At 42.0% G+C, this 23,854-nt stretch overlaps 2 protein-coding genes across 2 annotated transcripts in view; one reads left to right on the forward strand and one right to left on the reverse strand.

Moving 5' to 3' along the window:
* ITPK1 (inositol-tetrakisphosphate 1-kinase) overlaps nt 1-3,523 on the reverse strand; it is a 140,370-nt gene extending 136,847 nt beyond the window's left edge. Inside the window, exons 1-2 of the mRNA XM_066551939.1 lie at nt 3,491-3,523; nt 3,048-3,226 (exon numbers count right to left, since the gene is read on the reverse strand). Coding sequence (XP_066408036.1) covers nt 3,048-3,142 — 95 coding nt within the window. The 5' untranslated portion in view covers nt 3,143-3,226; nt 3,491-3,523. The remainder of the gene's footprint in view (nt 1-3,047; nt 3,227-3,490) is intronic.
* Nucleotides 3,524-18,755: 15,232 nt separating this feature from the next.
* LYSET (lysosomal enzyme trafficking factor) lies at nt 18,756-22,840 on the forward strand. The gene is made up of 2 exons (XM_066551802.1): nt 18,756-18,871; nt 20,731-22,840. The coding sequence occupies exon 2, from the start codon at nt 20,747-20,749 to the stop codon at nt 21,140-21,142; it is 396 nt and encodes a 131-aa protein (XP_066407899.1). The 5' UTR covers nt 18,756-18,871; nt 20,731-20,746; the 3' UTR covers nt 21,143-22,840.
* Nucleotides 22,841-23,854: the final 1,014 nt, after the last annotated feature.

Consider the following 23,854-nt stretch of genomic DNA (forward strand, 5'->3'; position numbering starts at 1 on the left):
AGCCAGAGGATCAGAGCGAGGTTGGCCCATCTTCAGTCTGCCTTGACAGACATCAGCTACGGGCTTGAAACCAGGCTTCCCAGGTGACAGGCCAAGTGTTCTGTCCTCCAGGTCAACAGCTCTTCAGACACTATTCAGTAATCACTGACTCTCTGCAACAGACCTGTGAAAACACACTGCCTTTTTGCTCATCACTCTGCTCAGAACTCCCAAGGAGATGCAGAAGCATTAAGGTCTGCACTGGGGTGCAACTCAGCAATTTGGGATCACTGGTCTGGGCTATAAATGTGAAGGTAGATACAACCACAGGCACTACCTTTATCTCTACAAAGAATACAGCTCAAGTAGGACATATCCAGTCTGTCACAGTGAGGACCAAACATGCAGGTGAACTCAAACGCCTTTGGCAAGAGGAAGATTCCCTTGTGGATAAAAAGATTATGCAAAAGTCCCAAGACACTGTTCACACAGAACAGCTCTCCTGTTAGTTATACAGAAGTTTCAAGACAGATACAAACACAAGGGAAGTATTTAAGGTTCCCACCCAATATACGTGGAGCAGAAAGCTGAAGCCATGACTGGCTACACCCCAAAGCTACACCTTCTCTTCTGGTCCACTCACCCTGGCTAGTGCCTCATTTCAGCTCAGACAATCTAACCTAAAACCTGGAGCCACGCTCAAGAAAGCAGTCTAGCACTTAGAGCCTGTCTCTCAGACAATGCTTTGAACAGATTTTGAAATGTCTGTCCATGCCTCTTTAGGATGGCAGTGCTTTGCACAAGAAGTGGCTGCCCTGGCTAACTGTAAAGAAATAAAGATTCTCCTTATCCCAATAATTCCCCTGATTTAAACCCAGCATGCTTCAGGAGTTCATAGGAGGCTCCTCTTACTTTCCTGGACTATATAACTTCTTCATTACAAACTCATACAAACAAATCTGAACTTTGTAGTCATCCAGAAAGTATATCCCTAGGCAACAGGCAAATAAATTCCAAGTAGCAGTCACCATAAAGCACATAGAGTAGACAGACAGATACATAGTCCACTCTAACACATGAATCACTGTACAGGAATGAGAATGCTTGTCTTGTTTTTTACCATACACAAGATTTCTAGTAAGATGTATGTTAAGCTTGGCATGACTTCTTCTACAGCAAAAAAAGCTTACAAGCACATAAGTTATCAAGTAGATTTTATCCATAAAATACTTGAAATCTTTGCCTAAATGAATGCAGCTTCCCTTTGGTGTCAAATGAAAACAGAGCATCCAAGATATCAGCAGAATGTGCTCCAATGACTATACTGATACTTAAACCAAACATTTATCTCTGCTTGTACAGAAATGCTAATAATGCTTTTAAAAGTATCAAAGCATGTATGAACAGCCATCTCTATCCAGTGTCTGTAAATGCTATTCAAATTGAGCTTAGCCTGTACATGAGGTAGCCTAATTTGCACCAAGAAATTAGTAAAGTGTAGCAAGAGAGACACTTTGGGGTCAATTTTCACAGCAGCATGATGACCCAAAACTATTAATAAGTTTGTACAGTACACAAAGAAATTGTAGATCCATGTTACATAACACACGTGTAAGGAATTTCTAAGGTAGAGAGAAAGGAAGCAAAGCACTTAGTCAGAAAGAGAAACAAGGACAACGGAGGAGAAAAAGTCTCTTTTGGAGATTGCTAAATATAACAATGTACAGAACATAATACCAAGAAGTTTTTAATGAATTTTCTGAGATTCACTATAGTTTCCAGGCATGAAAAACAGCCTATATCATACCTCAAGGCCCTAAAAAACTTTTTGTATGCCTAATAGAGGTAAAAGTGTATTTTTGAGCACCACAAAACTAACCTAAAATCTCATACAAGGGCAAAATTTAGTATTATTCATCGACAAGAATTTTGCTTGGAGAACCACATGAAATTAGACATTAAACCAGAACTTTTGGCCCTTTCTATACTTTAAAAAATCTATAAAGTTTTGCTGAAGTTTGACAGAGGGAATACAGAATGCCAAATACAAAAACGGATATAAAAGTTTGTCACTTTCTTGAAACAGTTTTCTGTTCTGCCTCCTTCATCTTTACAGAAAGAAGTAAGTGCTGTCAACAGAAATTTCACAGGGACTGGTGTTTTTAGCATGATATGCTTTAAATAAAGTGTATTTGAAGTCTCATACAATATATTCTGTACGGTTTGCAGCATATTTTTCAATTATCAAAACTGATTTAGTGTCCTCGTTATAAATGTAGTATTAGAATGAAGTAATAAAAAGCTATTATTCAGTACCCATAGCTGTAATGTATGTATCACAAGACCTTGGACCCACACATGGAGTTTAAACTACCGATTAAATAATAAAATTGTGTAATATACAGCAAAAATTATCCTCTAAGCTATTCAGATAAAGTCTAATTACAGCTTATCAAACTAACCTTTACCTCTGGGACAGCACAAAATAGATGCATAACTCGGACAGTTATACCATCTTCAGATGTCTCATTCACATCCCAAATGAATACAAGCTTACTCATGGGTTTGCAGACCCTAATTTTATGTGCTTTCACAGAACTTGAAGGAAAGTTCTTCCCAAACGTTTGACTCTTTCTATAATAACTCGTCTTTGGAAGAGGGTCCGCAAAGATCCCAAATTACCCTATTTCAACGGGAATGCCAGAGACCTCTCTAGAAGCAGAGGGCAGAAGTGCACCCAGGCGGGCAGTAAGGCGGTGCTGTGCCGGGCCCTGGCACACCCACGGGAACGCCGCACCATGCCGGATAGTGTTTCCCTGGAGCGCCCGGCAGCGCCCAGGTGAGCGGGAAGCAGGAGCGCTTAGCCTGGCCCGGCGGCAGCGGGGCGAGGTGCCCGGGGCACTGCGAGCGCTGCGGCCCCGGCCCCGGTGGGCAGAGGCGGCTCCGCGGAGCCACGCAGCGAGTGCGGTACGCCCGAGGGCGGCGCGGACCACGGCCGAGCACGGAGCGTCCCCAGCCCCATCCCGGGGCCGCCCCGGCGCTCCCCGCGGCGAGGGCCGCCTCCTTACCGGCACAGCTCGGCGAAGGCCTGGAAATTCAGTTTCCTGATCTTCTTCTCGCTCAGCCAGTATCCCACCCGCTTCCCCTTCAGGAAGGTCTGCATGGTGCCGCCCCGCGAGCAGGCGACCAGTCCGGGGCGGCGGGGCAGCGCAGCTGCCGCTCGCACTCGGCGCCTGCCAAACGACGGCTGGAAGAGAAGCGGAGAAAGGAGGATCAGCCGCTTCCCCGCGGCGGCCGCTGCTCCCCGCCCGCCCCGCTGAACCGCCGAGCCGCGCCAGGGGCAGCCCCCGGCAGGCGGGCAGCCCCGATAGGCCCTTCCCCGCACCGGCGGGCAGCTCGCCGAAGCACAGAGAAGCCGCTCCCTGCACCAGCCCCGGAGCGCCCAGGCGAGCAGGCACGCCGCCGCTGCCGCCCGCCCCGCGGCACGCCCGCAGCGCCCGCACGCACGGACCCCGCCGCCGAGCTCGCCTCCGTGCCCGCCCGCCGCCGCTGCTGCCGCCGCCGCCGCCGCTGCTGCTGCTGCTGCTGCGCGGCCGCGGTGCTACTGCTGCTGCTGCAGCCGCTCAGCTCCCCATTTGCCCGCTATTCAGAGCCACCTCCACTTCCTCCTCCTCCGGGCCGTCCCCTCCGCTCCGCTCCCACCCACCTCGCGGGGCGGCACCGGGACGCTCCCGCCCCGCCGCAGCACCGCGGGGCCGCGCCCGCCCCCCGGACTCCGCTCCGCCGCCACCAGGGGGCGCGCGCGCCGCCGCCTTAAAGAGACAGCGCCCCTTTCTGGGCCTGGCCCGGCCGGGGCCCGGGGGCGTGGCCCGCGGATGCCCCCAGGGATTTTGGTTTCCTAGGGAGGAGCATTCTACACGGTACTTACACTTCCTATGGGTGCTCCTGAAAGTACTTGGTCAGTACATCTTTCACAGAAAAAATGTTCCAAGTAAACATGAGTCTTCATTGCAGAGCCTTCTTCCAGAATTTGCAAGTATCTGCAGGGATTAAACAGAGTTTGCAATAATGGCTATCTGATATTTAACTTTATTTTGCAAGAGACCGAAGGCAGGCAATGCAAGCATGGACTGGCATTCTAATTTTTGGGTTGTGGATCCTTAAATACTCATATGAGGCAGCTGTTCTGTGCTTCATTTTAGAGGAAGAATCTTTCAGTCTGAATTACTGTGCTGTCTCCTAGCAAAGTATAATTTCCCCGTTTTTGTTTTTCCCCTTCATCTGAAACGATCACGATTTCAGTCTGAACATTTTTCTCTGTCTCTCCAGGAATGGAAAGCACGGCCTTTACAATAACGATGTCCTTCACAGAGGGGTTGGATTGCAGTACCTGCAATCCTGAGCTGAGGTGCAGATGATGCTTCTGTGATGATGCTTTCTGTGAAACCAGCCCTGGAGCCCTGTGCAGTGGGAACTGCTCAGCGAGTTCTGCTGACTCACAGTGCCACAACAAATGCAGTTTTATAACTTCAGCAGAGAACTGGAAAATAAAAAAAGTACTGGTAGAAGTATCCATGCAAAGGAAAGGGTGAAAGCCCTAAGAAATATGAAAGGGGTAATTGATTTAGGGAGTTGGTAGAAAGCATTTTACGTTCCTGTCATTACTCACATGAACAGTGCAGTCATCTTGACCCAAGGGTATATTGGAAAATAGGCAAGGAATGGAACCACCTGCGAACAAACCAATAGTTTTTTACAATTTGTATCATAATATGTTTTCTCCATTTGTGGTTGCTTTGAGGAATAAATAGCTTTCTTTTTCTCTTTCATCTTATTTGCCACTGCTATGTTCTAATCTTTATTTTACAGAACACTTTTTATCTTAATCATATTCACGCATTTTTTCAGTTTATTATTTAATGTAATTAGAATTAGTAAATGTATTTTGATAGCATGATTCCTGTTGCAGAATGCTTCACTGGTATTTAAACATTTTATGGGACCATGGTAATTTTGGAAAAAAATTGTAACTCAAAAATACAAGACTTTATCAAACATTATCATATTAATATAAGAATCCTGAAACAAATTGACTTGGGTTTCTTGTTATGAAGTGTTTTGTCTTGCCAATATCAGTGCTTTATTTCAGCTATCATTTCACTGGACTTATTTTAGACTTTATTAAAATTCACATCAGTATGTTAAGCTGAAAATTTATATTTGTATCAGAATGGAATATGAATATATCGACATATGAAATTATTGAAGCCAACTTCCAAAATTATTTATTTCTATTATATTAAGAAATATCATGGCTTCAGACCAATCTACAACACAGTCTGCAGAGACAGAAATATTTATGTACTTTTTTCCAGATGCAGGAGAGCAGGTTTTTAGAGGTGTTGTGCATTCCTAACTCCTGTGGAAATGAAGCACATGCACTAAAAAGGAGGAATTTGCTTTGTTCCAATACAGACAAACTTGTATGACATATCTCAAAGACCAGATTCTATCTTAGGAAGGAGAAAGCTGGTAAATGCCTTCATTTTAAACTATACTTTTTGAATCTTAACCCTTGAACAACTGCAGATGTGGGAAACATTTCACCTGATGTGCCTCTGTACTGCATCTTGCTGTACAATTTTGCTAAATAAATTATAATCCTCTGTTTACATTGCAGAGCCTGTTCAGGCAATGCCAAACCTGTGACCACAGGAAGCCCCAGGGTAATATTTATGCAATTCCTGATCAGGAACAAGCTGACTATTCCTGTGACTTTCTGTGGCCCAACTCTGTAAGCTGCAGCTCATGAGCTGCTTCATGCTAATTAAAGGGGTGAGGGTTGATTAGGATCTTGAGCCCTCCAGCAATCAGAACTATCTTCCTCTTCATCTTAGCTTCAGCTACAGGCCAAAGCAGGTTTCCCTTGTTTAGCTGGAACCTCTCACACCTTGTCTTCTAACCCTTTCAACAAATACAGGGGCTCTGACAAAGCTGGATACTTGCAATGTGGCACAAGTTAGTGAAATTCCATGGAAATTCATTTTAGGATAATATGACACATCTCCATTTAATTAGTTATCAAAGTATATTTTCTCAGTATTTTTTGAATTATTTTTCAGCACCTGGCAGAAGTCACAATAGGATCTTTTGCAATGAGCAGAAAGAAGGTGGTGATTTACATTGCCTGCAGTTTAGGGTTTTTACTTTTATTTGCATTTTTTATTATTACAAGACAGTTGTTACTCTGCTGTGGACAGGAGGGCGGGCTGAGCCTTCTGTATCAGAACAGGTCTTCCCTTTCTCCAGTCAGCCAAACCACCAAGTCAGACCAGGTGCTAACACAGCACTGCTGGAGTGAGGTTGTAGGTAGGAAGGAACACAAGGAACACTCTGCATGTGCTGCACTGCAGCTTCTGGGCCCTGAGAGAGAGACTCAAAGAGTATTCCAGGTGCCACACAGCATGTGGAACTTGTCATCACCAGTGAGGCAGCCAGAGAGAAATGTATGAGAAGCATGGTGGGCTGCCATTTCCTCAGCTCTCTGCTATATCTACAACTGTTTGATCATTGCATGATTCATCAAAAGGACAGATAAGACTTCTTTCACAGTGGTTCACTAGAGGATGTGCATGACAGAAGCTGAGTTTCTACAATTTATGTTTGCTTTTTGCCTAATTTCTGGCAAAACACAAACCTGCTGCTATTGTCTGGAAACTTTCTGACTGTGCTCTTGGCCAGCAGCTTTTAAATGATAAATCAGTGAACGTTAGTCCTGGGGGTGAAAGCTCATTTCTGATGTCTGAATTCAAACATGCCACGGCTATCCCTTGCCAAGGGCCACACGACACCTGCCCATTGTGGGGCTCTGGTCATGGCTCCCAGGAGGGACCCCTCTAGCACCTGATGCTGCCCAGCTGCTCTGCTCTGAGGGACTGGGTGCCTATGGAGAGAGCACAGCTGGAAATCAGACAGTTCTTGTACAGACAGCTAAATCAGGTGTTGCTGTTCAGAGCCACAGTCCCTCCAGAAATTGACATTTATTCTCACTTTCTGCCACACCCTCCTTCATGACAGTCCATGTGCTTATGTGGCTGTGCAAGAACAGAATAAGGGAGCCAGGAACTTAGATGGACTTAAACAAACCCAGAAGTTGCCAACAGTACTTAAGTCTTAGCCTAAACCAATTCCTTAGTCTGTATCACCATTCTTTTTCCTACCTAGTTATAGTGGCACAAGGCAGTGAATGGGTTGGAAAAAAGAAGCCAGGAAGAGAAGGCATCAAACTGCCTCTTTTGGTGGCAATCCTACTTTACAGCAGCAGCAGGGATGGGGAAGGAGTGGTTCACCTCTACTCCCCCACTCACCTGACAACCTATGCAGTTTATGCTTCAGTGTTCTGATTTTATAAAGAAAAGAAGGATTAATGAGTACTGCCTGAGGCTCTTTGGTATTTCTGATCTTTTAGAGATCAGAAGAAGAAATTCAGCTAGAAAAGCTCAAAAACCTTACAAAAGAGAGTAACAATGTCTGGCAGATGACCAGCCCAGTGCTGCTTAGATGGCTACCGGTCACACTGAGAGCACAGCAAGCTCTTCTGTTCCAACCATGAAAACAGGATAACTAAGGGGTTTTTTGAAAGTCCAAGGAAATCACCTTTATGAGAAGGTACATCTTACTTTATATACAGCTCAAAAAGTTTTCTATCCTGAGCTCTGATGAATGTGTATGCTGCAGGAAAGTAAGAAAAGGTCTGGCTGCCAAGTTTGCTTGCTTGTCATGTAGCATGCTGGGGACAGACTCTGTATAAGCTCATAAGCCAAGGAAAGCATTTCATCAATGAATAAAGAATTTAAAGCCACAAAAAAATCTATGTGGCCAAGACAAAAGATGACAAAGTCCTGTGCCAGTATAATTATGGCAGTTGGAGCAGATTTTTTTAAACTGAATAACTTCTGCTAGTCCAAACCCAACTGTGGACACAGACACACAGCTACATTAGTGTAGCTGTCTTGCCTTTTACTATGGCAAGAAGCTCTGTGGAAATAATGCTCATGCAAACTCTGTCAATGCAGACATATGGGGAGATATACTTTGGTGGTTGCTTCAGTGTAGTTAAAATGATTCAAATTTCATGTGCAAGGAAATTCTGAAATGTTGTTCTCTGAAGGATTTGGGTGACCTCACAGTTTATTAAGGTTTGCACTGAGACTTGAATACAGACTAAGCTGCAGTGAGGTTTTCTCCAGCTACAGTTTCATGCTAAGAGAGTTATTCTGCTTATAGCTGTTAGTGATTTTTTTAATCAGGTGGTTTTAAGTACCTATAACAATTCTGGGAGCATGCTTACAGCAAAATGAGCCATCTTACCACATATTTTGCATTGCTGTAATTTATTATTTTTTAAAAAATGTAGCTATTTTAATATAATGAATGGAAATCAGAGTGACATGGACACATACCTCATGTATATAAATTCATATAAAGTAACCTGGACATATATAAATCCTACCACTATTGTCCCATATTTTGCTGGCTTACATCTGTCTTTGCTTCTCCTGGTGAGGACATGTTCAAGGTGACCTAAAGAACATGTCCTCACTCCAGTGGTTCTCCATTTCCATGAGTTGTTTGGGGCTACAGTTGGACCTTTTAAACTGCTAAAACTGAGAAAACAGGAAAGATACAAGTCCGGTGTGGGCTACACCATCACTTGCACTTTCTTCTCATGGCTCCAGTGACTGAGGACCCTTTTCCTGTTTTGTTTAAATGCTTAGAGTTCACCAACAGTTCACAGGCCATTGTGCTTGCTGATTTTGTGCAGTCCCATCAGGAGATACTGGCTTTCCTCTGTGGGAAGGGCAGCAATTTCCATCTTTTTCAAAAGCTACCACAATGTCCAGTCTTACAAGTGCAAAAAGAATAGATGGAGAAAAGCAATTCCATAGCCCATGCCAGCAGTATTCCAAAGCCAACTAACTTTAGTGCATTAAAGAAAAAAAAAACAAACAAACCAAATCCATCTGATAGTATCCCCAGTATATGAGGATGTTGCACAAAGAAACACCTCATTTTTGCCAGTGACACACAGAGGAAATTCAAGCTTCATCAACAAGATGTAGAAAAGCTTTTGGAAACAACCCCAATCCTAACCAAAATGAGCTTCTCTTGCACAGACAAGAGTCCTTTCAGACATGCCACAACTATCCTGAAGTTAACTAAAGATGCTTCTGGATGATAATCTAGAAGCACAGTGGGAAAGCCCTGCTTTGAGTCAGGTGCTGTTCCTCTTGTGCTAACAAACCTTTCATACTTACACACCAATGGTGCACTGACTTGACTCCTACTGACTACTCTCCTAGAGGCAGGAATACAACCTGTCTTGCTCCACCAATCATCCCCCATCCTTGGCTTTTTCCCACTCAGAGTGCATTCCAAAACATTATCTAATCCCCACGCTCAATAACCAAAAGAGGCTTTTTCCCCCCTTTGCTCAAGTACCAGTCTCATAAACAAAGATTAAACTATACATATATATCTCCTCCACATTACCAACACTCTGTCCTGTAACATCCCAGTTCTGCCTCCTACTACATGCAGCTCTTCTGAAAGAAGAACTTACTTCAGAAGTTCTTTCTGTAGAAAGAACTTTCTACAGTTCTTTCATGTAGAAAACAACTGGAAGTTCAGGAGACAAGTTTTAGAAAACAGGAGCTAATCAACTGTAATGTAAAAGGAAAAAGGGGAAAAAAAAACCCAAGCCAAACCACCATCAACAATAAATCAACTGAGACTACAATTTGCTTGTAGCTCTAAGCATTTACTAGATGCTCAGGCTTGTAAAGTGAAATAGATAGCTCATTTAGAATCACAAACTTCCAGACATTTTAGATTGCCTAGATCCTGTAAGACACTTGTAGCTGCATAGATGATAAATTCCATTAATACTTGTTGTATCACTGTGCTATTAAATTTATTATCTCACATACTCAGTGCCTGACAGTCTGTAAATGAAGCTTAGGCAATGAGCACATCTGAATGCAGGACTTGTTACAATCCCAGGGTGTAATTTTGGAGCTGCCTGCACAGGTATTGCTTCCCAGTCACTTTTCTGACAACTAAAAGGGACACTTCTATAGGCAGGATCACAGCAAATATTCCTAGTGGTTCTGAACAGGCCAATTCTGTGCTTCATATGAATGTACCACATGTACAAGAGCAGCCTTTAGAGTTGAACATACAATGTCAATGTCAATTTGGGATTTTCCCTTCTCTCAGAGCTTCTGGAGAAGGGAAGGAATGTTAGTGACTGAAGGGATGAAGACTGCTTGCCTTGAGCCTCAGTTTTCTGGTGTGACCTCTGAAGAAAGCTTTTCACATGGATGAAAAGTTTGTCCTAACCTGTGCCTATGAAGATTCCCATTGTTTGATAAGGAATGAACTAACATTGTACCTATTCCCTTCATCAGAACCCAATTTCCATTACCCAAGTGGCAACTGTCCCAATACATACAGAAGCTCAATGTCCAAAAGAGATCTATATACTTGTTTCTGAAATTGTGCAATAAACACAGATACATACACACTCCCTCTTTTATTTACTTGGAAAACAAGCTAAACAAATCAGATGGAGGACAAGTTAGAGGAATGTTCTTCTTGAACTCTCAGAACTTTGTGTAGTGGTTATTTCTGCTCCATTTGCACCAAGCCTATGAAGTGGGATTCTTTTTTACATGGAGGCCTGCTAGGAGAAGTCAGACAGGTTGAGGAACACCTAAACCAGAGGAAAGCCCTCATGCCGCCACTTAGATGGCAGAGGCCTCAGGATATGCTAAGGAGCTGTCATAAAAGTGTTTCAAGCACTTAGGTAATTTTTCAGTTACTTGGACTATAGAGTTCTCTCAAGAAAATGGTTTTATAAGCCAGAGAATTAGAAGTTAGCCCAGATGTCTTGAAGGTAAAGCTGATAGTGGTTTCAGGGTAGATTTTGGCTACTCTGCAAACCAAAAGAGCCTGCCAGAAGGACTGACCACAATTTGTAGGGCATCTGAAGATGATGAAGCCTGGATTGGGGTGAGGGAAAATAATAGGCATGTGCATCTTGTCAAAGGATCTCACCTACTCCATCTTGAGAGAATTCAAACCTGTTGCTAATCATCTCCACTTGCTATCAATGACAATAGCCCCAAAAGACTGGTTTTCCATCTCTCCACACAGCTGGGGAAAGGACAACTTGCAGCTGTCACAGACTTTTCTACAGTTACAAAACTCTTGTGTTGCTGGCTAACATTGGTGGGGTTTTGGGGGCCTTATTTGTGCAGATTTTCAGAGAAGGAGCATCTACACCTTCTGTTCCACTGTTCTTTCTGATCCTCCTGGGTTAGGGTGCTGTTCTCACCCACCAGTGCAGTGCTGGCTAACCAAGTCTCTAAGCATTTTCACTGTGTGAAGCCACTCCAGAAAAGAATCAGGCTGCCTAATTTTACCAATCTAAAGACTTTCAACTGCTTCAGAGGCTGTTTTGCCAAAGCACCTAGAACTAGCGCTTCAAAAACTTGCCAACAACCTGAGAATCATAGTTTCTACCTAGAGAAAAAAGAGTGACAGAATAGAAGATGAAAAAACCTTGAAGTGGTAACCTCTGCTTCAACACTCAGATCAGGATAGGTTTAAGTTTGCATCACAACCCATTGCAACATCACCATTTATGCACTGGATTCACTGGTGAAGCACTTCAACTGGTAACAGTTACCCAGACCACTATAAACTCCTGGCAAATAAGTTCTGCACTGTGTAGAGGCATCATTTTAGAATGGAGGTGCTCTAAGTCCTATTAAAAAAGCAGTGCAGAAATGCACTTACAGTGACACACTAATTTAAGCCAGGTACTCTTTCATGTGGAGAATGTGTTGATTTGGATGCACTTACACTTCTAACAGTCTCATAACAGTGTATTTCTTTATTCTCCCAGTACCTTCCTGGTTTTATGATGATTATGTTTACATTGTGTGGTTGAAAGGCAAATCAAGCATACATTTGTGTGGAGAAGTGGACATTTCTCCTCTTTAAGAATGCCAACAAATGCAGTAATAAATGTGCTAAGCTGGAGATATTTAAATATTCACTTGGAATTATATGACAGAGTACATGACAGTAGGCATTACTGAAATTTCCTTTTATATAGCACAGAGCAGCAGCTTAAAAATTCTGCACAGTAAGGAAAAAACATAATGACTTTTGCTTTAAAGATTTGCAAATACTGCTTAATGTGCTTTTGTTAAATGAAATGCAAATACTTACTTACTGATAAATTATTGAAGTTTTCCCTTTGAGAGTAACCAGAGGAACCATCAACTGCTGTTAATACCTCTGTATGAATGTTCAAGTCATTCTGGATCTCTGTGCTGATTTCTGGTACAGATCTCTAGCATGGCCTTCAGAAAAAGGCAAATTCAGGTAAAAGGGTAAGTGAGTACTTAAAAGCTTCACAGCTACAGTGAACAGACTTTTATCTTTCACTAAAGATAAACAACAGGACAACAACAGGAGCCCTCCTTACAGATGAGGATGAAGATTTACTTCTAGTTGATGACATTTGTATGAAAGCCTCTCCTCTGGTGCTGGCCCTCTCAGCTGAGCTGATATCGAGCACTTCCATGAGAAACAAGGTGCTCAGCAGGTCTGGAGCTTGGATAAACCATCAGGTATTTCTGTCATCCAGCCTGCCTCTGACAGCAATTTCCCATTGCCTCAGACAAGTTCTATTTTTTTATAATCTATGCAGACATTTCTGGCACTAAGAACCTCTCAAGCCTCATATTATATGGGTGGATATCTTACATATATGCCTCTTGCAGTACATTTTAATGTTAGTAACTATGGGTAATTCCTAAGCTCTAACAGGACAGAGGGAAGAGGTTCCTAAAAGACACACACATACAGTTCTTTTTGTTTGTTTGGTTTGGTTTTGTTGGGGTTTTGAAGCTTCTTTGGTTTTTTGTTTGTTTTGGTTTGGTTTGTTGTTGTTGTTTTGGCCTTTGTTTTTGTTTTTGAAATATTAGATTCTACAAATCTTAAACACTATGCTGTCTACCTTCTCCAAACCTCCATCCTGGTCTATGCAAAAAAGTTGGGATCTTTGACCTTGGGAAAAGGCCTGATCTGAACTGAATTCTTTCACTATTTGTTTAGTGAAAGAAAGTTATGTTTCTGGAAAATCTAAATATAGATACTCCCTGCTGCATACAGTTTACAGTCTAGAGCAAGATAGGTACACCCTGGAAACTGGGAATCTCAGAAGAGGCAATAACTAAATCTCTACAATAATTCTATGGTATTACTGACTTGCTTCACAAAAGCACCACTGAAGGAGAGATAATTAGTGGAAATTTAAAAAAAGATCACTCCTCTTGTGAGGATGGAGCAGTCACTCTCTGAGATGGTCAGATGTTTCTCTTGGCCTATCTATATGGATGGAAGGATTCTATATTTCTTCTTAACATGGGTCATTTTTCAGTTAACTTGTTTATATGACCAAATATGTTGACAGCAGCCAACTCAGCATGGAAATTTAATAACTGTTCCTTTCTGGTAGTATGAGATGACTTTAGTTGAAAACATGGAAAAGCAGAATTCTCAGGAGTTTAATGGTGGCTTTGGAAGTGGACTTGGGTGGTTTTTATATTATTTGTGGGGATTTCATCAAAAACAATAAATTGTAATGAATAATGGTTTTTTTCAAATGCAGTTTATAACTGTAAACTGGTTTGACAAAAATTCTGCAAGTTCTCTTTCCTCCTAGGCCAGTACAATGCTGGGTCATATCACTAGAGCTGTGAGATCAATATTTGCATTGCTTCTGCAAAAATTGTGTTTGTCCTCTGTTTGAATAAATGCCACAGAGAGGAATAGGCAGTTACCAGACACCTCTGCCCATATCCTTTCAGTATGTTTTGTCAGTTCTTGCTCAACTTTGAAGGCACTTTGTAATTGGCTGCAAAGGAGAAGGTAAAAGCAAAGATTTTATCTCTTTCCGGCCGGAATTGTTTTAGCACGGACAATGCAGCCATGAGGGTAAACAATGAGCAAGGTATTATTCAGAGGTAAATAATGAACAATGCAGACATGAGAGGTACATTCAGAGGTAAGTAATGAAGAGGAGCACTAGGGCAGTGAAGAGTTCATCTAAAATACCAAGGCCCTTCTTCATAAAAGACTCAGTTCTTTATAGGCACACTGGCAAAGGGTTATAGTGTGTAATTCTTCTTTTGGCAGATATTTACTGTGGATGTTTGAGAGAATGAGATAGCTATTCCATTTGTAAATATCAAAAAGTTTGTTGGAAACAGGATAAATATTTCTACAACTAGGAACAAAGTATGGATGGCATTCAAAGAAGCTGGATAACACGATTGCCTGAAGCTTAACTCAGATGTGGCTGCTGCCAAAAAACAAACAGTAGGAGCAGAATTTCAGGAACTGAGAATTTAGATTAAGGTAATTTAAGGTCCCAAAAATTCAAAGTATACAAAGTAAGTCAAAAGTGATAAAGATAACCACTCGCCTCACTGAATAGCTCTTTTTCATGTGGTCAATTTAGCCAAACCAAGCAAATATACTATTTCAATTTAAAATGAGAAAAAATAAAATATAAAAATTCAATCCTCTTGAAAAGTTTCTTGCATGTTCCTAAATGAATGTGCCACACTCTATAAGAAAACAGGTGTCACCAACAAAAAAATTCAAAGAAAGACAGCAGTACAGACAAAACAACCACCCAAGAAAAAAAAAAGACTCAGAAGATTATAGCCTTATTTTCAGAAAAAACAAAAGTTCTAAAACACAAATGAAAGATTCATAAAACATAAAATAAAATATGAATTGAAGCAAACAAATGTTCTTGACTCGCACTACATTATAAGAAACTGATCAAAACAATTTATTGCACCACAACAGGATACTACAAAATTCACTGTAACTACATCTAATAAATAAAGCTGCTACAAGCTACAGAAACACCGGGCATTCATGCACTCACTGATAAAAATTCACATGAGTGTTTTTCCTTGGAATCCAAACATATATGCAGTCTGTAAGGACCTAGTTCTCTACCCAAAAGTGTGGTTTAGAGTTAGGATTAAGAAGGAAAAGATGCAGGAATGTGATGTTCTAGATGAATCACAAATCAGTGTCCTACAAAGTCGAAGGCAAATGCCATCTTGACAGAAATGCCTCTCTTATTAGATTCTCACTTCTTGATTACTTGTCAGTGAGAACCTACTACAACTCTGCTAATATAAACATAAGATCCACCCAAAAGGATGTGAGATGCATTCTGTCCTTCAGCTTCTGTCTTCCATTTGGAAGCTAATGTTGGTTTTGTAATCATCTCAGGTATTCTACCTTTGCTTTTCTATTTTGGCCAAAATCTAAGCCAAGGAAAGGCTGATTTCTATTAATACTGAGTTATGAAAACTTTGTTTGACTTAAAGATTACAACTAACTCTTCTGATCCCTCTTGTCAACCCCCATTTATCCTGTGTAGTTTGTCAGGATCCTGAGCATCCTAACAGGCCTTAATGGCCCCAACAATCCTCACCTGACCCCTGCCATGGGCTCAGGAGCCCCAGTTTAGCCAAGCCCTGTGCTTTCATGCCTGACCTGTATCAGTACATGTCCCCAGCTCAGCCATGGCTGTGCCAAGCCATGTTTAGCTGGGTCTGGAGTCACAGACTGACTTCCTAGCTTGACCTCAGTCTTTTCTTATCAGTATGGACCTTCATGGCAATTTCTAGGTGATGTCTGACCCTCGTTCTCACTGCATCTGACCCTAGCCTGTGGGCTGCCTTCCCAGCTTGACCTTGCACCTACCTTGTTACTTGCCTGATGCTCTGTACTCCTGTCTGAATCCAGTGTTCCCTGCTTGCCTTGCTCAGGCTCTGTGGGACTGGGCTTGGGCATTCATGCCCTCACTGATAAAAATTCACATGAGTGTTTTTCCTTGGAATCCAAACATATATGCAGTCTGTAAGGATGCTAGTTCTCTACCCAAAAGAGTGGTTTAGAGTTAGGATTAAGAAGGAAAAGATGCAGGAATGTGATGTTCTAGATGAATCACAAATCAGTGTCCTACAAGGCTCTGGCCCATCACCTGTGTTATTCTACTTGGCTCCTGCCCTCTATGGAGCAGCCAGCTCTTGCTGCTCCATTGCTTCTCTGGTTTACCTTCAAAACAAACCAAATATTTCTATAAAAATACATTGTATGTCAAAACTAGGTCAAACACTTATTTTTTAATGCTACAAAATCCCATGATTAATTCTTTGATTCTGTTCATGAAATATTATTTCCTTTGGATTCAGCAGACTTCTATCTTCTCTGGTTTCCCAAGCTGAATATTACCCTTTTGAGTCCCACCAGGTGTATGTTCTCATTTCAATATGCAGAGTTATGAGTTCTTTCCCCTTATTATTACCAGCACTTGTGACTGGAATTTGTCTAAAGCTGAGAACAGTTGCTTCTTGTTCTACTAATTTTGGTATTATTTCCTCCCCCCTTAGAGGCTGCTGCTAAAACTAACCAGCCAACAAACCCTCAGTTATTTTCTCTGTCCCTTCCTCTACTATGGCAGAGATTAAGCACAACACTGAATTTATATAGATTGAGATCTAGCCCAAAAATACTACAAATCACTCTGTCTGGTATTATGCCTTAGCCTTCAAAGGCAGCTTGTGATTGTTCAACTCTTCAAATTTTTTAGATCCTTCTCTTTATAGCCACAATCTCAGGCTCTATGTTTATCACAGAGGACCCTTGGTTGAGTCTTTTAACCTACTTGGTTTACAAGCAGGTTAAATCCTAAACCATCCTCTTTCCAACTCCAACCATTCCATGAAAAGACAGGCTTCTTAAATAGGAATAAGGTCCACATTTCACTGATTTTTCTTAGGAATCTTAAGTGCAAATGCAGGCTTTACACTTAGCACATGTATCCACTGCCAAGCCATACATTCACACAGTCACATACTAATTTGCACTGGAAGCCTTCTCTTTGACATCTAGGTGGGTTTTTTAAAATAAACTGGTTCATCATTACCTCTAACCTCAATATAAGAAAATGCAATATAGCCATGCTTGAGTGGAAGGTCTGTTAGCCATACAGGAGCTTTTTTCACTTTTAGATCAACTGGAACCTCACCACCTGTAAGAATGGAAAGAATGGCATTTGGTTGAGAGAAGTGTTCCAGGAGTAATAACCTGTATGTAGCTATTCATATCTACATCTGTCCTCAGAACTACACTAATTTAGTGGTTTATTTAGGTTTATGTATATTTAAACTTCAGGAAAGATAATGAAATCTTCATTCAATTGAAGTAAAGTGTAAAATATCTGACCTGGGAGCCAGGGTGTTGCTCAGGTTGTTCTGCCTGTGGTTCTGGGCGCCATCTTGTGTCACTTTTGGGCCTTCAATGAGCATTAAAGCAATAATAATAATTTTTAAAAAACCAACAACAAAACCCCCCAAACAAACAAACAAAACAAAAAAACCCCAACCAAACAAAACCACCAAAACAAAAAAACCCACAAAACCAAACAAAAACAAAAACAAAACAAACAAACAAACCCCAAAACAACAACAAAAACCCCAAAAACCAAAACCCAAAACAGTATGACTTAATTTGAAGTTGCTGTATGAGATTTGTATTTCTGACTCTTGTGGGCTCTCAAGTGTCCCTTTTCTCTACTGATATCTGCAGCTCCGTGCATTTCTTCATCAGCTGTCCTGACTATAATCCAAAACACCAGCTTCTAACGCTTTTCATTGAAACACCAAACGTTGCAGGATAAGGCATCACAGATTTGATTTAGCAGCAGCTCTTACATACTGTGTCACATGCACCTGCTAAGTCCCCAGGAAAAGTGGCAGAAGATCCTATGTATTTAGACATAAACAAAAAAAGTCATTGCTTTAGCGACTTTTGTTTCTTATTGGGTATTTCTTTTCAAATCCTTTTTTAGCCTCCTTCAACTTAACGAGAACTGATGAGAGTGAATTGTGGCCACTGCTGCTTTCACAATAAGAAACGGTAGTTTTCTCATGACTTGAGGATACAATTTAGTAACAGGTTTCACTTCTACGTAAGGCGATGCAATTTCAGTGTTAACTGGCACGGAGCTCACGTCCCAGTTCCTGAATTCAGGCGAACAGGTTCTCACAAACTCTCCCAAAATCATCGCCCTCATTCCATAGCACACACTTGAGCGTGTAATTCTGCTGTTAATTTAAACCATCTTTTAGCGTCATTAAAAGCTTTTCTCCACTAGATCATAGAGACATATGGACCTTAAAGATCACCTGATCCCCAACCCCCGTTGCTATGGGATAATAAACATATAATATCTCCTGATAATTCAATTTAATAGAAATAATCCACTACGTCATGTTTATGTATAAGCATATACTGGGAATCGACTACTCGTTTGCCACTTGCTGGACTGTTTCAGTCTCTGTTGTAACTTCCTTAGTAATCGTTGTTGTTACTTCCCTCGGCGGGCTCACGAGGGAAAAACACTTTGGATCTGCCCCCCACGAGGAGCCGAGCGCCGCCTCAGGGCGACGCCGCCATTTTGGGCGAGGCCACTTCGGCCGCTGAGGGGCGCGCGCCCGAGCCAAGATGGCCGCCGGCCAAGGCGCCCGCCCCGGATGCGGCCGCGCGCCCCGGCAGCCGTCGGCCCGAGCCGGAAGTGCCGGTGCCGGCGGGCGGCCATGGCGGCGGGCGGGCAGCGGGGCGGGCCCGCGGGACTCGCCGCCTCCCGGCGCCGCGGCGCGGGCTGAGGGGAGCGGGCCGCCCGCCGCCGCCCTCCCGCTCCCTCCTTCTCGGCCGGAGGAAGGTAAGGAGCTGCCGGCGCCCAGAAGGACCCGCGGCGGCGAAGCGCGTCTCGCCCGGAGCGCGGGTCCGGCGGGCGGTGTGCGCGGGGGTCGCCGGAGGAGAGCCCCTGAGGGCTGAAGGGGTCCGAGAACCATCGCGGGTGTGCCCAGTTGAAGCTGGGTCTGAAAACAGAGAATAACAATGACAAGACTCTGTTAGCTCAGCCTCTTTTGATATAACCAGGAGCTAAGGTTCCTCTTCTGGCTACTCCTCAAGGGCAGGATCAAAACGCGCTGATATTTACCTTCTTAAATCTGCTGCTGTTTTGATAGTGTTTATGTTTTCAGTATGTACATACCTTGTGACGGTTTATTTTCCTCGAAGGCGACAACTCATGAGCCAGCTCGGATATGCCGAACTGCTGGGAAAAACAGCCAGCGGCTTCTTTAGCGGGTAAACGCAGACCTGGCGTTCAAGTTTTTTTACCTTCTAGATGAACAGTTCCTTTCAACAATTTTTCAGTTGTCCTACTAAACGTATTGACTCGGGGTAATAAAGGGAAACGTGCAGCTGAGTTATATACAAGGATCAGCTGAACGAGAAGTTGACATTACTTAAGTGTACAATAGCCTTCTCAAGTGTTTACTGTTCTCTTTCAGGTATTTACTGTTCCTTCTCAGGTATTTATGTCCCTGAATGTTTGATTCTTTTAGCCACCATGAATGCAGGAGTCTGAGGGCCAGAACAATTTCTCTAGGGCTGTCTTGATCATTCTGTCATGTCAGGATTGAGAATATCCCTCAGTTATGTAAAATCAGGATTGCCAACAAAACTGGCAGATTGGTCTGGCTCAGAAAGGGTGATTTAGAATGGTGTCATGATTTTGTATCATTTATGGTAAATTCTGTAATACTTCCATGAATTGTTACTGTTTTCTATGTATAATGCATTTTCAATAAGCATTTCTGCATGGTATTTTAAAGGCCTGATATATTTTCTTGAAACAGCACTACAGAGATGGATTTTACCCCTCTGTAGGAAAAGGTCTGAAAGGTAAAAAGCCCAGAGGGCCAAAAAAGCGGGGTTTTTTGAGAACCCTAATCAAGTGCAGAGAAGCAGTGGTTCTCCCTGCCCTGTGCAAGGGCTGTTTGGAGGGGAAGAGGTGAAGACTTCATTTGTGTGGAGGTACACTCCAGCTGAAGTGTTAGTGACTGCTTTGAAGAGTGTTTCCAGTCCCCTAGACCCATCTGGCCAGCTGGAGATTTGAAGTAGCTCAAATTGAGCCCAGTAGTGTCTGTGAGGCTCCAATAATTTGTGCAGGTACATCCCTTTAGTGCAGCCTAAGCCTTGAACCTCATGTTCAAATTGAAAACATCCCTTTCTGTGGTTCATAAATGGGCACTCAGCTAGAGCTTAATGCAAGTGGATGTTGCTGCACCACAGACAAGCAGTGATGGTACCATTACTGGCTGTCTTGCAGGCATCAAAGAACTTTCCAAACTTTACTTATTTATAGAAAATCTTACATTATCTCTGTGTCTAGAGACATTGAGGGCAGATGGGGTAGGTAACTTACCCAATTGATGGCATTTCTTTTATTCCCTAAGTACCTGGCTTAAGCCAGGTATATCCTGATAGCCAGCAAGCCCTAAACCGCCCAGAGCAATCAGTGGAGCTTCTTATGTTTTTGCCACTAACCTGTTGCTGGCAGAGTAATGATTTTCTATGATGTAGAGAAAACTCAGGTCTTCAGAAATTGATGTGTGTGTTTTAACTAATGTGCAATGAAAAGTTACAGAAAGTTAACTTATGAAAACCAAGGTTCATCTGTTGCCTCTCTTTCCAAGCTGTACTGAACGTTTCTGTCACCTTTTGTTTCAGGTGCAGAGCATGGAGAATGATGAACTTCCGCCAGAGGATGGGCTGGATTGGCGTGGGGCTGTACTTGTTAGCAAGTGCTGCAGCTTTTTATTATGTCTTTGAAATCAATGAGACTTACAACAAACTGGCACTGGAGCACATTCAGCAACACCCCAAGGAACCACAGGAAGGAACCACATGGACACACTCCTTAAAAGTACGACTGCTATCCCTGCCCTTCTGGCTGTGGACGATAATATTTTTAATACCGTACTTACAGATGTTCTTGTTCCTCTATTCCTGTACGAGAGCTGACCCCAAAACTGTTGGGTATTGCATCATTCCTATCTGCTTGGCTGTTATTTGCAATCGTCACCAAACATTTGTGAAGGCCTCTAATCAGATCAGTAGATTACAACTAATTGACACTTAGCTCAACTGCTACTTTCTGTTGCTGGTTTGAAGCAATTGCATTTGCTTGATCTAATCACAAGACTGAAGTTCTGAGTGAAGGCCGGAAGGGGCCTTTTCTTTCAAACTGATAAGCAATGAAGAGAATGACTGTTTTCTATTTAAAGCAAACAAGTAATTACAAAGGTTTTTAATTGTGGATCTATCCAGTGGCCAGAGTGGGAGAGACCTGTGTGTCATGTGATGGAAGTATTCCTCATTTTGCCTTAATGATGCAAAATTGCAACTCTCCATCTGAAATGTCCCGTGGGGAAGCAAGTTTCTGGTCCACAACTTTACTCCTCTGTGCAAAAAAGTGATTTCCTATGTTTTCCCTTGGAGTGAAATCAATGAAAAGATACTTCTTTTGTGGTAAATGTAAAAGGAAAAAAGAAATTAGGAACGTGATTATAAAAGCTGCACTTAACGCAATTCTTTGCTTTTTCTTTTTTTTTTATTATCTACATCAGTGCTGTTTTAAATGAATTTTTAAAAAATAAGTTTAGATACAAAAACAGGAAGCAAAGAATAAAGTTTGTGCAAACCTTTAAAGGGAAAAAGTACTTTTTTTTCTGTGGTAGGCTACTTCTTTTCAGTCACAACAGTCCCACACTGTAGTAGGCAGGCAGTGAGGAGTGGCATAGGCCTGGAGATTGATGTTTTAAACTGCTCCTACAACATCAAAGCAGTCTATGCTGGCATTGGCTTGTAGTCTGCACAAAAATTCTTTTGTGTTTCCTTCTCCTATCATCTTGCTTGATAAAATTACAAATTACTGAAATTTATGACCATTCCAGTTTCACTCCAGACATCATGGGAAACTGTGCTCCAAGAGAACTGATGTATTAGGAAAAACTTTGAATTTGGGAAAGTTAACTGTTTGGGAGATGCTACTACCAGATTGTAAGACAGATAATCATGTTTCTTCCAGAAATTCAAAGAAGTAAGGTACCTTCTCATTCTTGTAATGAATGTAAATTTCTTCAGTCATACTGAAATTCCATTGAGATTTCTTTGCCATAGTTTCAACCTCTATTTTTCAGTGCTATTTTGGAATAGCATATTTTGAATAAGACTGAATCTGTTCTTTCTTTCTGTCCATTTTTGTTTCTTCTGAGAGCTAAATTTTTGTCCCAGCCATGATGGAAGTAACAAATATGAAAACAGTGCAAAATACACTTCTCAGAAGCAGTAGGCTCAAAAGAATTATGAGCTAAACTCCTTAACTATAATTTCAACTGTTTGTGATTGTCCATATCTAATCATCTCAAATGCTAATCTGTTTCTGACTGCTTTAAGGGAATCCTGGAGAGTTGTCTTTCTCTTGCTTTGGAAAGAGAACACTGTTTTCACTGTTGCTGTGTTTAAGCATGGCAGTTCCAATACCTTAAACTTTCTGTTTGCACTTGGAAATACTTTGAGACACTGGTTTCAATCGTCAGCATTGGTGCTAGGACCTGAAAACAATGTAGCCCTTGCAAGAAGGGTTTGAGTTCTAAGTGCAATATGAAAAGGAAGAAGCTGCCATCTTAGTGTGCTGGAGTAAGAGTAAATTATAAACTCTGATGAGTACTTAGTATCTTGGGGAGTCAGAGCTTTTAAGTTGTGTTGTTTCTCAACTTTTAAAATCACCATGCTATTTATCTATAAAATAAAAACTTTTCAATGTTTATAAACACAAGTCTATTAATGCAGATACTTATCAATCAGATACTTATCAATAGCTTTTCATTTTTGTTGTTTTTGGTTTAGTGGGGTATTTTTGTGTTTTTGGTGCCGGGCAGCAGTGCTGGCTGTCAGTTACTGTAGCCTGTGCTCATGTCCTTCCCTCAGTGTGTGTGTTCATTTCATCTTTTGTTGTCCTCTTATGCTCTGTGCCCTAATTGTTTGTAGCCTGAAATTTTGGGGCTTGCTGGATGAAACTGAATCCCCCTGTTTCTTTACTCTTGTGTAAGAGAGATACCTCTGGCTGGACTATTTTTAACTTCACACTGTAGTTTTAAACTGAACAGTTACATTATATGCAGATGGAATTATTTAAAGAGCCAAGTGCATAAGAGGAAGCATCAAAAATAGAAGATGATAAGAAGAACTACCTCATTTTCTGTCATGCAAGCATGTGACCCTTAGCAAGTTCACTGGCAGGCCTGGTGGGATGACCCAAGCTGTCTGGATGTGGAGCACGTGCTGGGCATGGGTGGGGACTTGCAGAACCGGGGCTCGTGTTCGTAGACTTTTCCATCAGAGGCCTAGTTTTGGATTCCAGCTGTTGACAGGCATGTGCTTTGCAAGTGACTACAGAAAAACACACAGTCTAATTCAAACAAATGCTAGGTGTGTAAGCATTTGAGCTTGAAGTGGAAAACAGCAGTGGAGAACTATTAACATTGTGTATACAAATATTAGACAGTGAGAGGAGGAGAAGAGCTAAGTTAGCTCTGCTGGGTGCTTCCAGCATTTTTGACACCAGAGGAACATCAACAGGTGGAATCTTACCAATAGGGTAAATAAAGGAAAGACTATAAAAATGAATGATAAATTGGTTTTTACTGTAGTATTAAAAAAAAAAAAAAGTAGTGAAATAACTTTCAGCTTGATTATTCTGAAAATTTATAGGTATTGTCAAGGCTGATTATCTGAGTCACCAAAGAGCTGTCTGTAACAGAAAATGACATCAGCTACAAACTTTTGGGAT

This window comes from Molothrus aeneus, chromosome 6 (genome assembly GCF_037042795.1).
Source record: "Molothrus aeneus isolate 106 chromosome 6, BPBGC_Maene_1.0, whole genome shotgun sequence".
Taxonomy (NCBI): Eukaryota; Metazoa; Chordata; class Aves; order Passeriformes; family Icteridae; genus Molothrus; species Molothrus aeneus.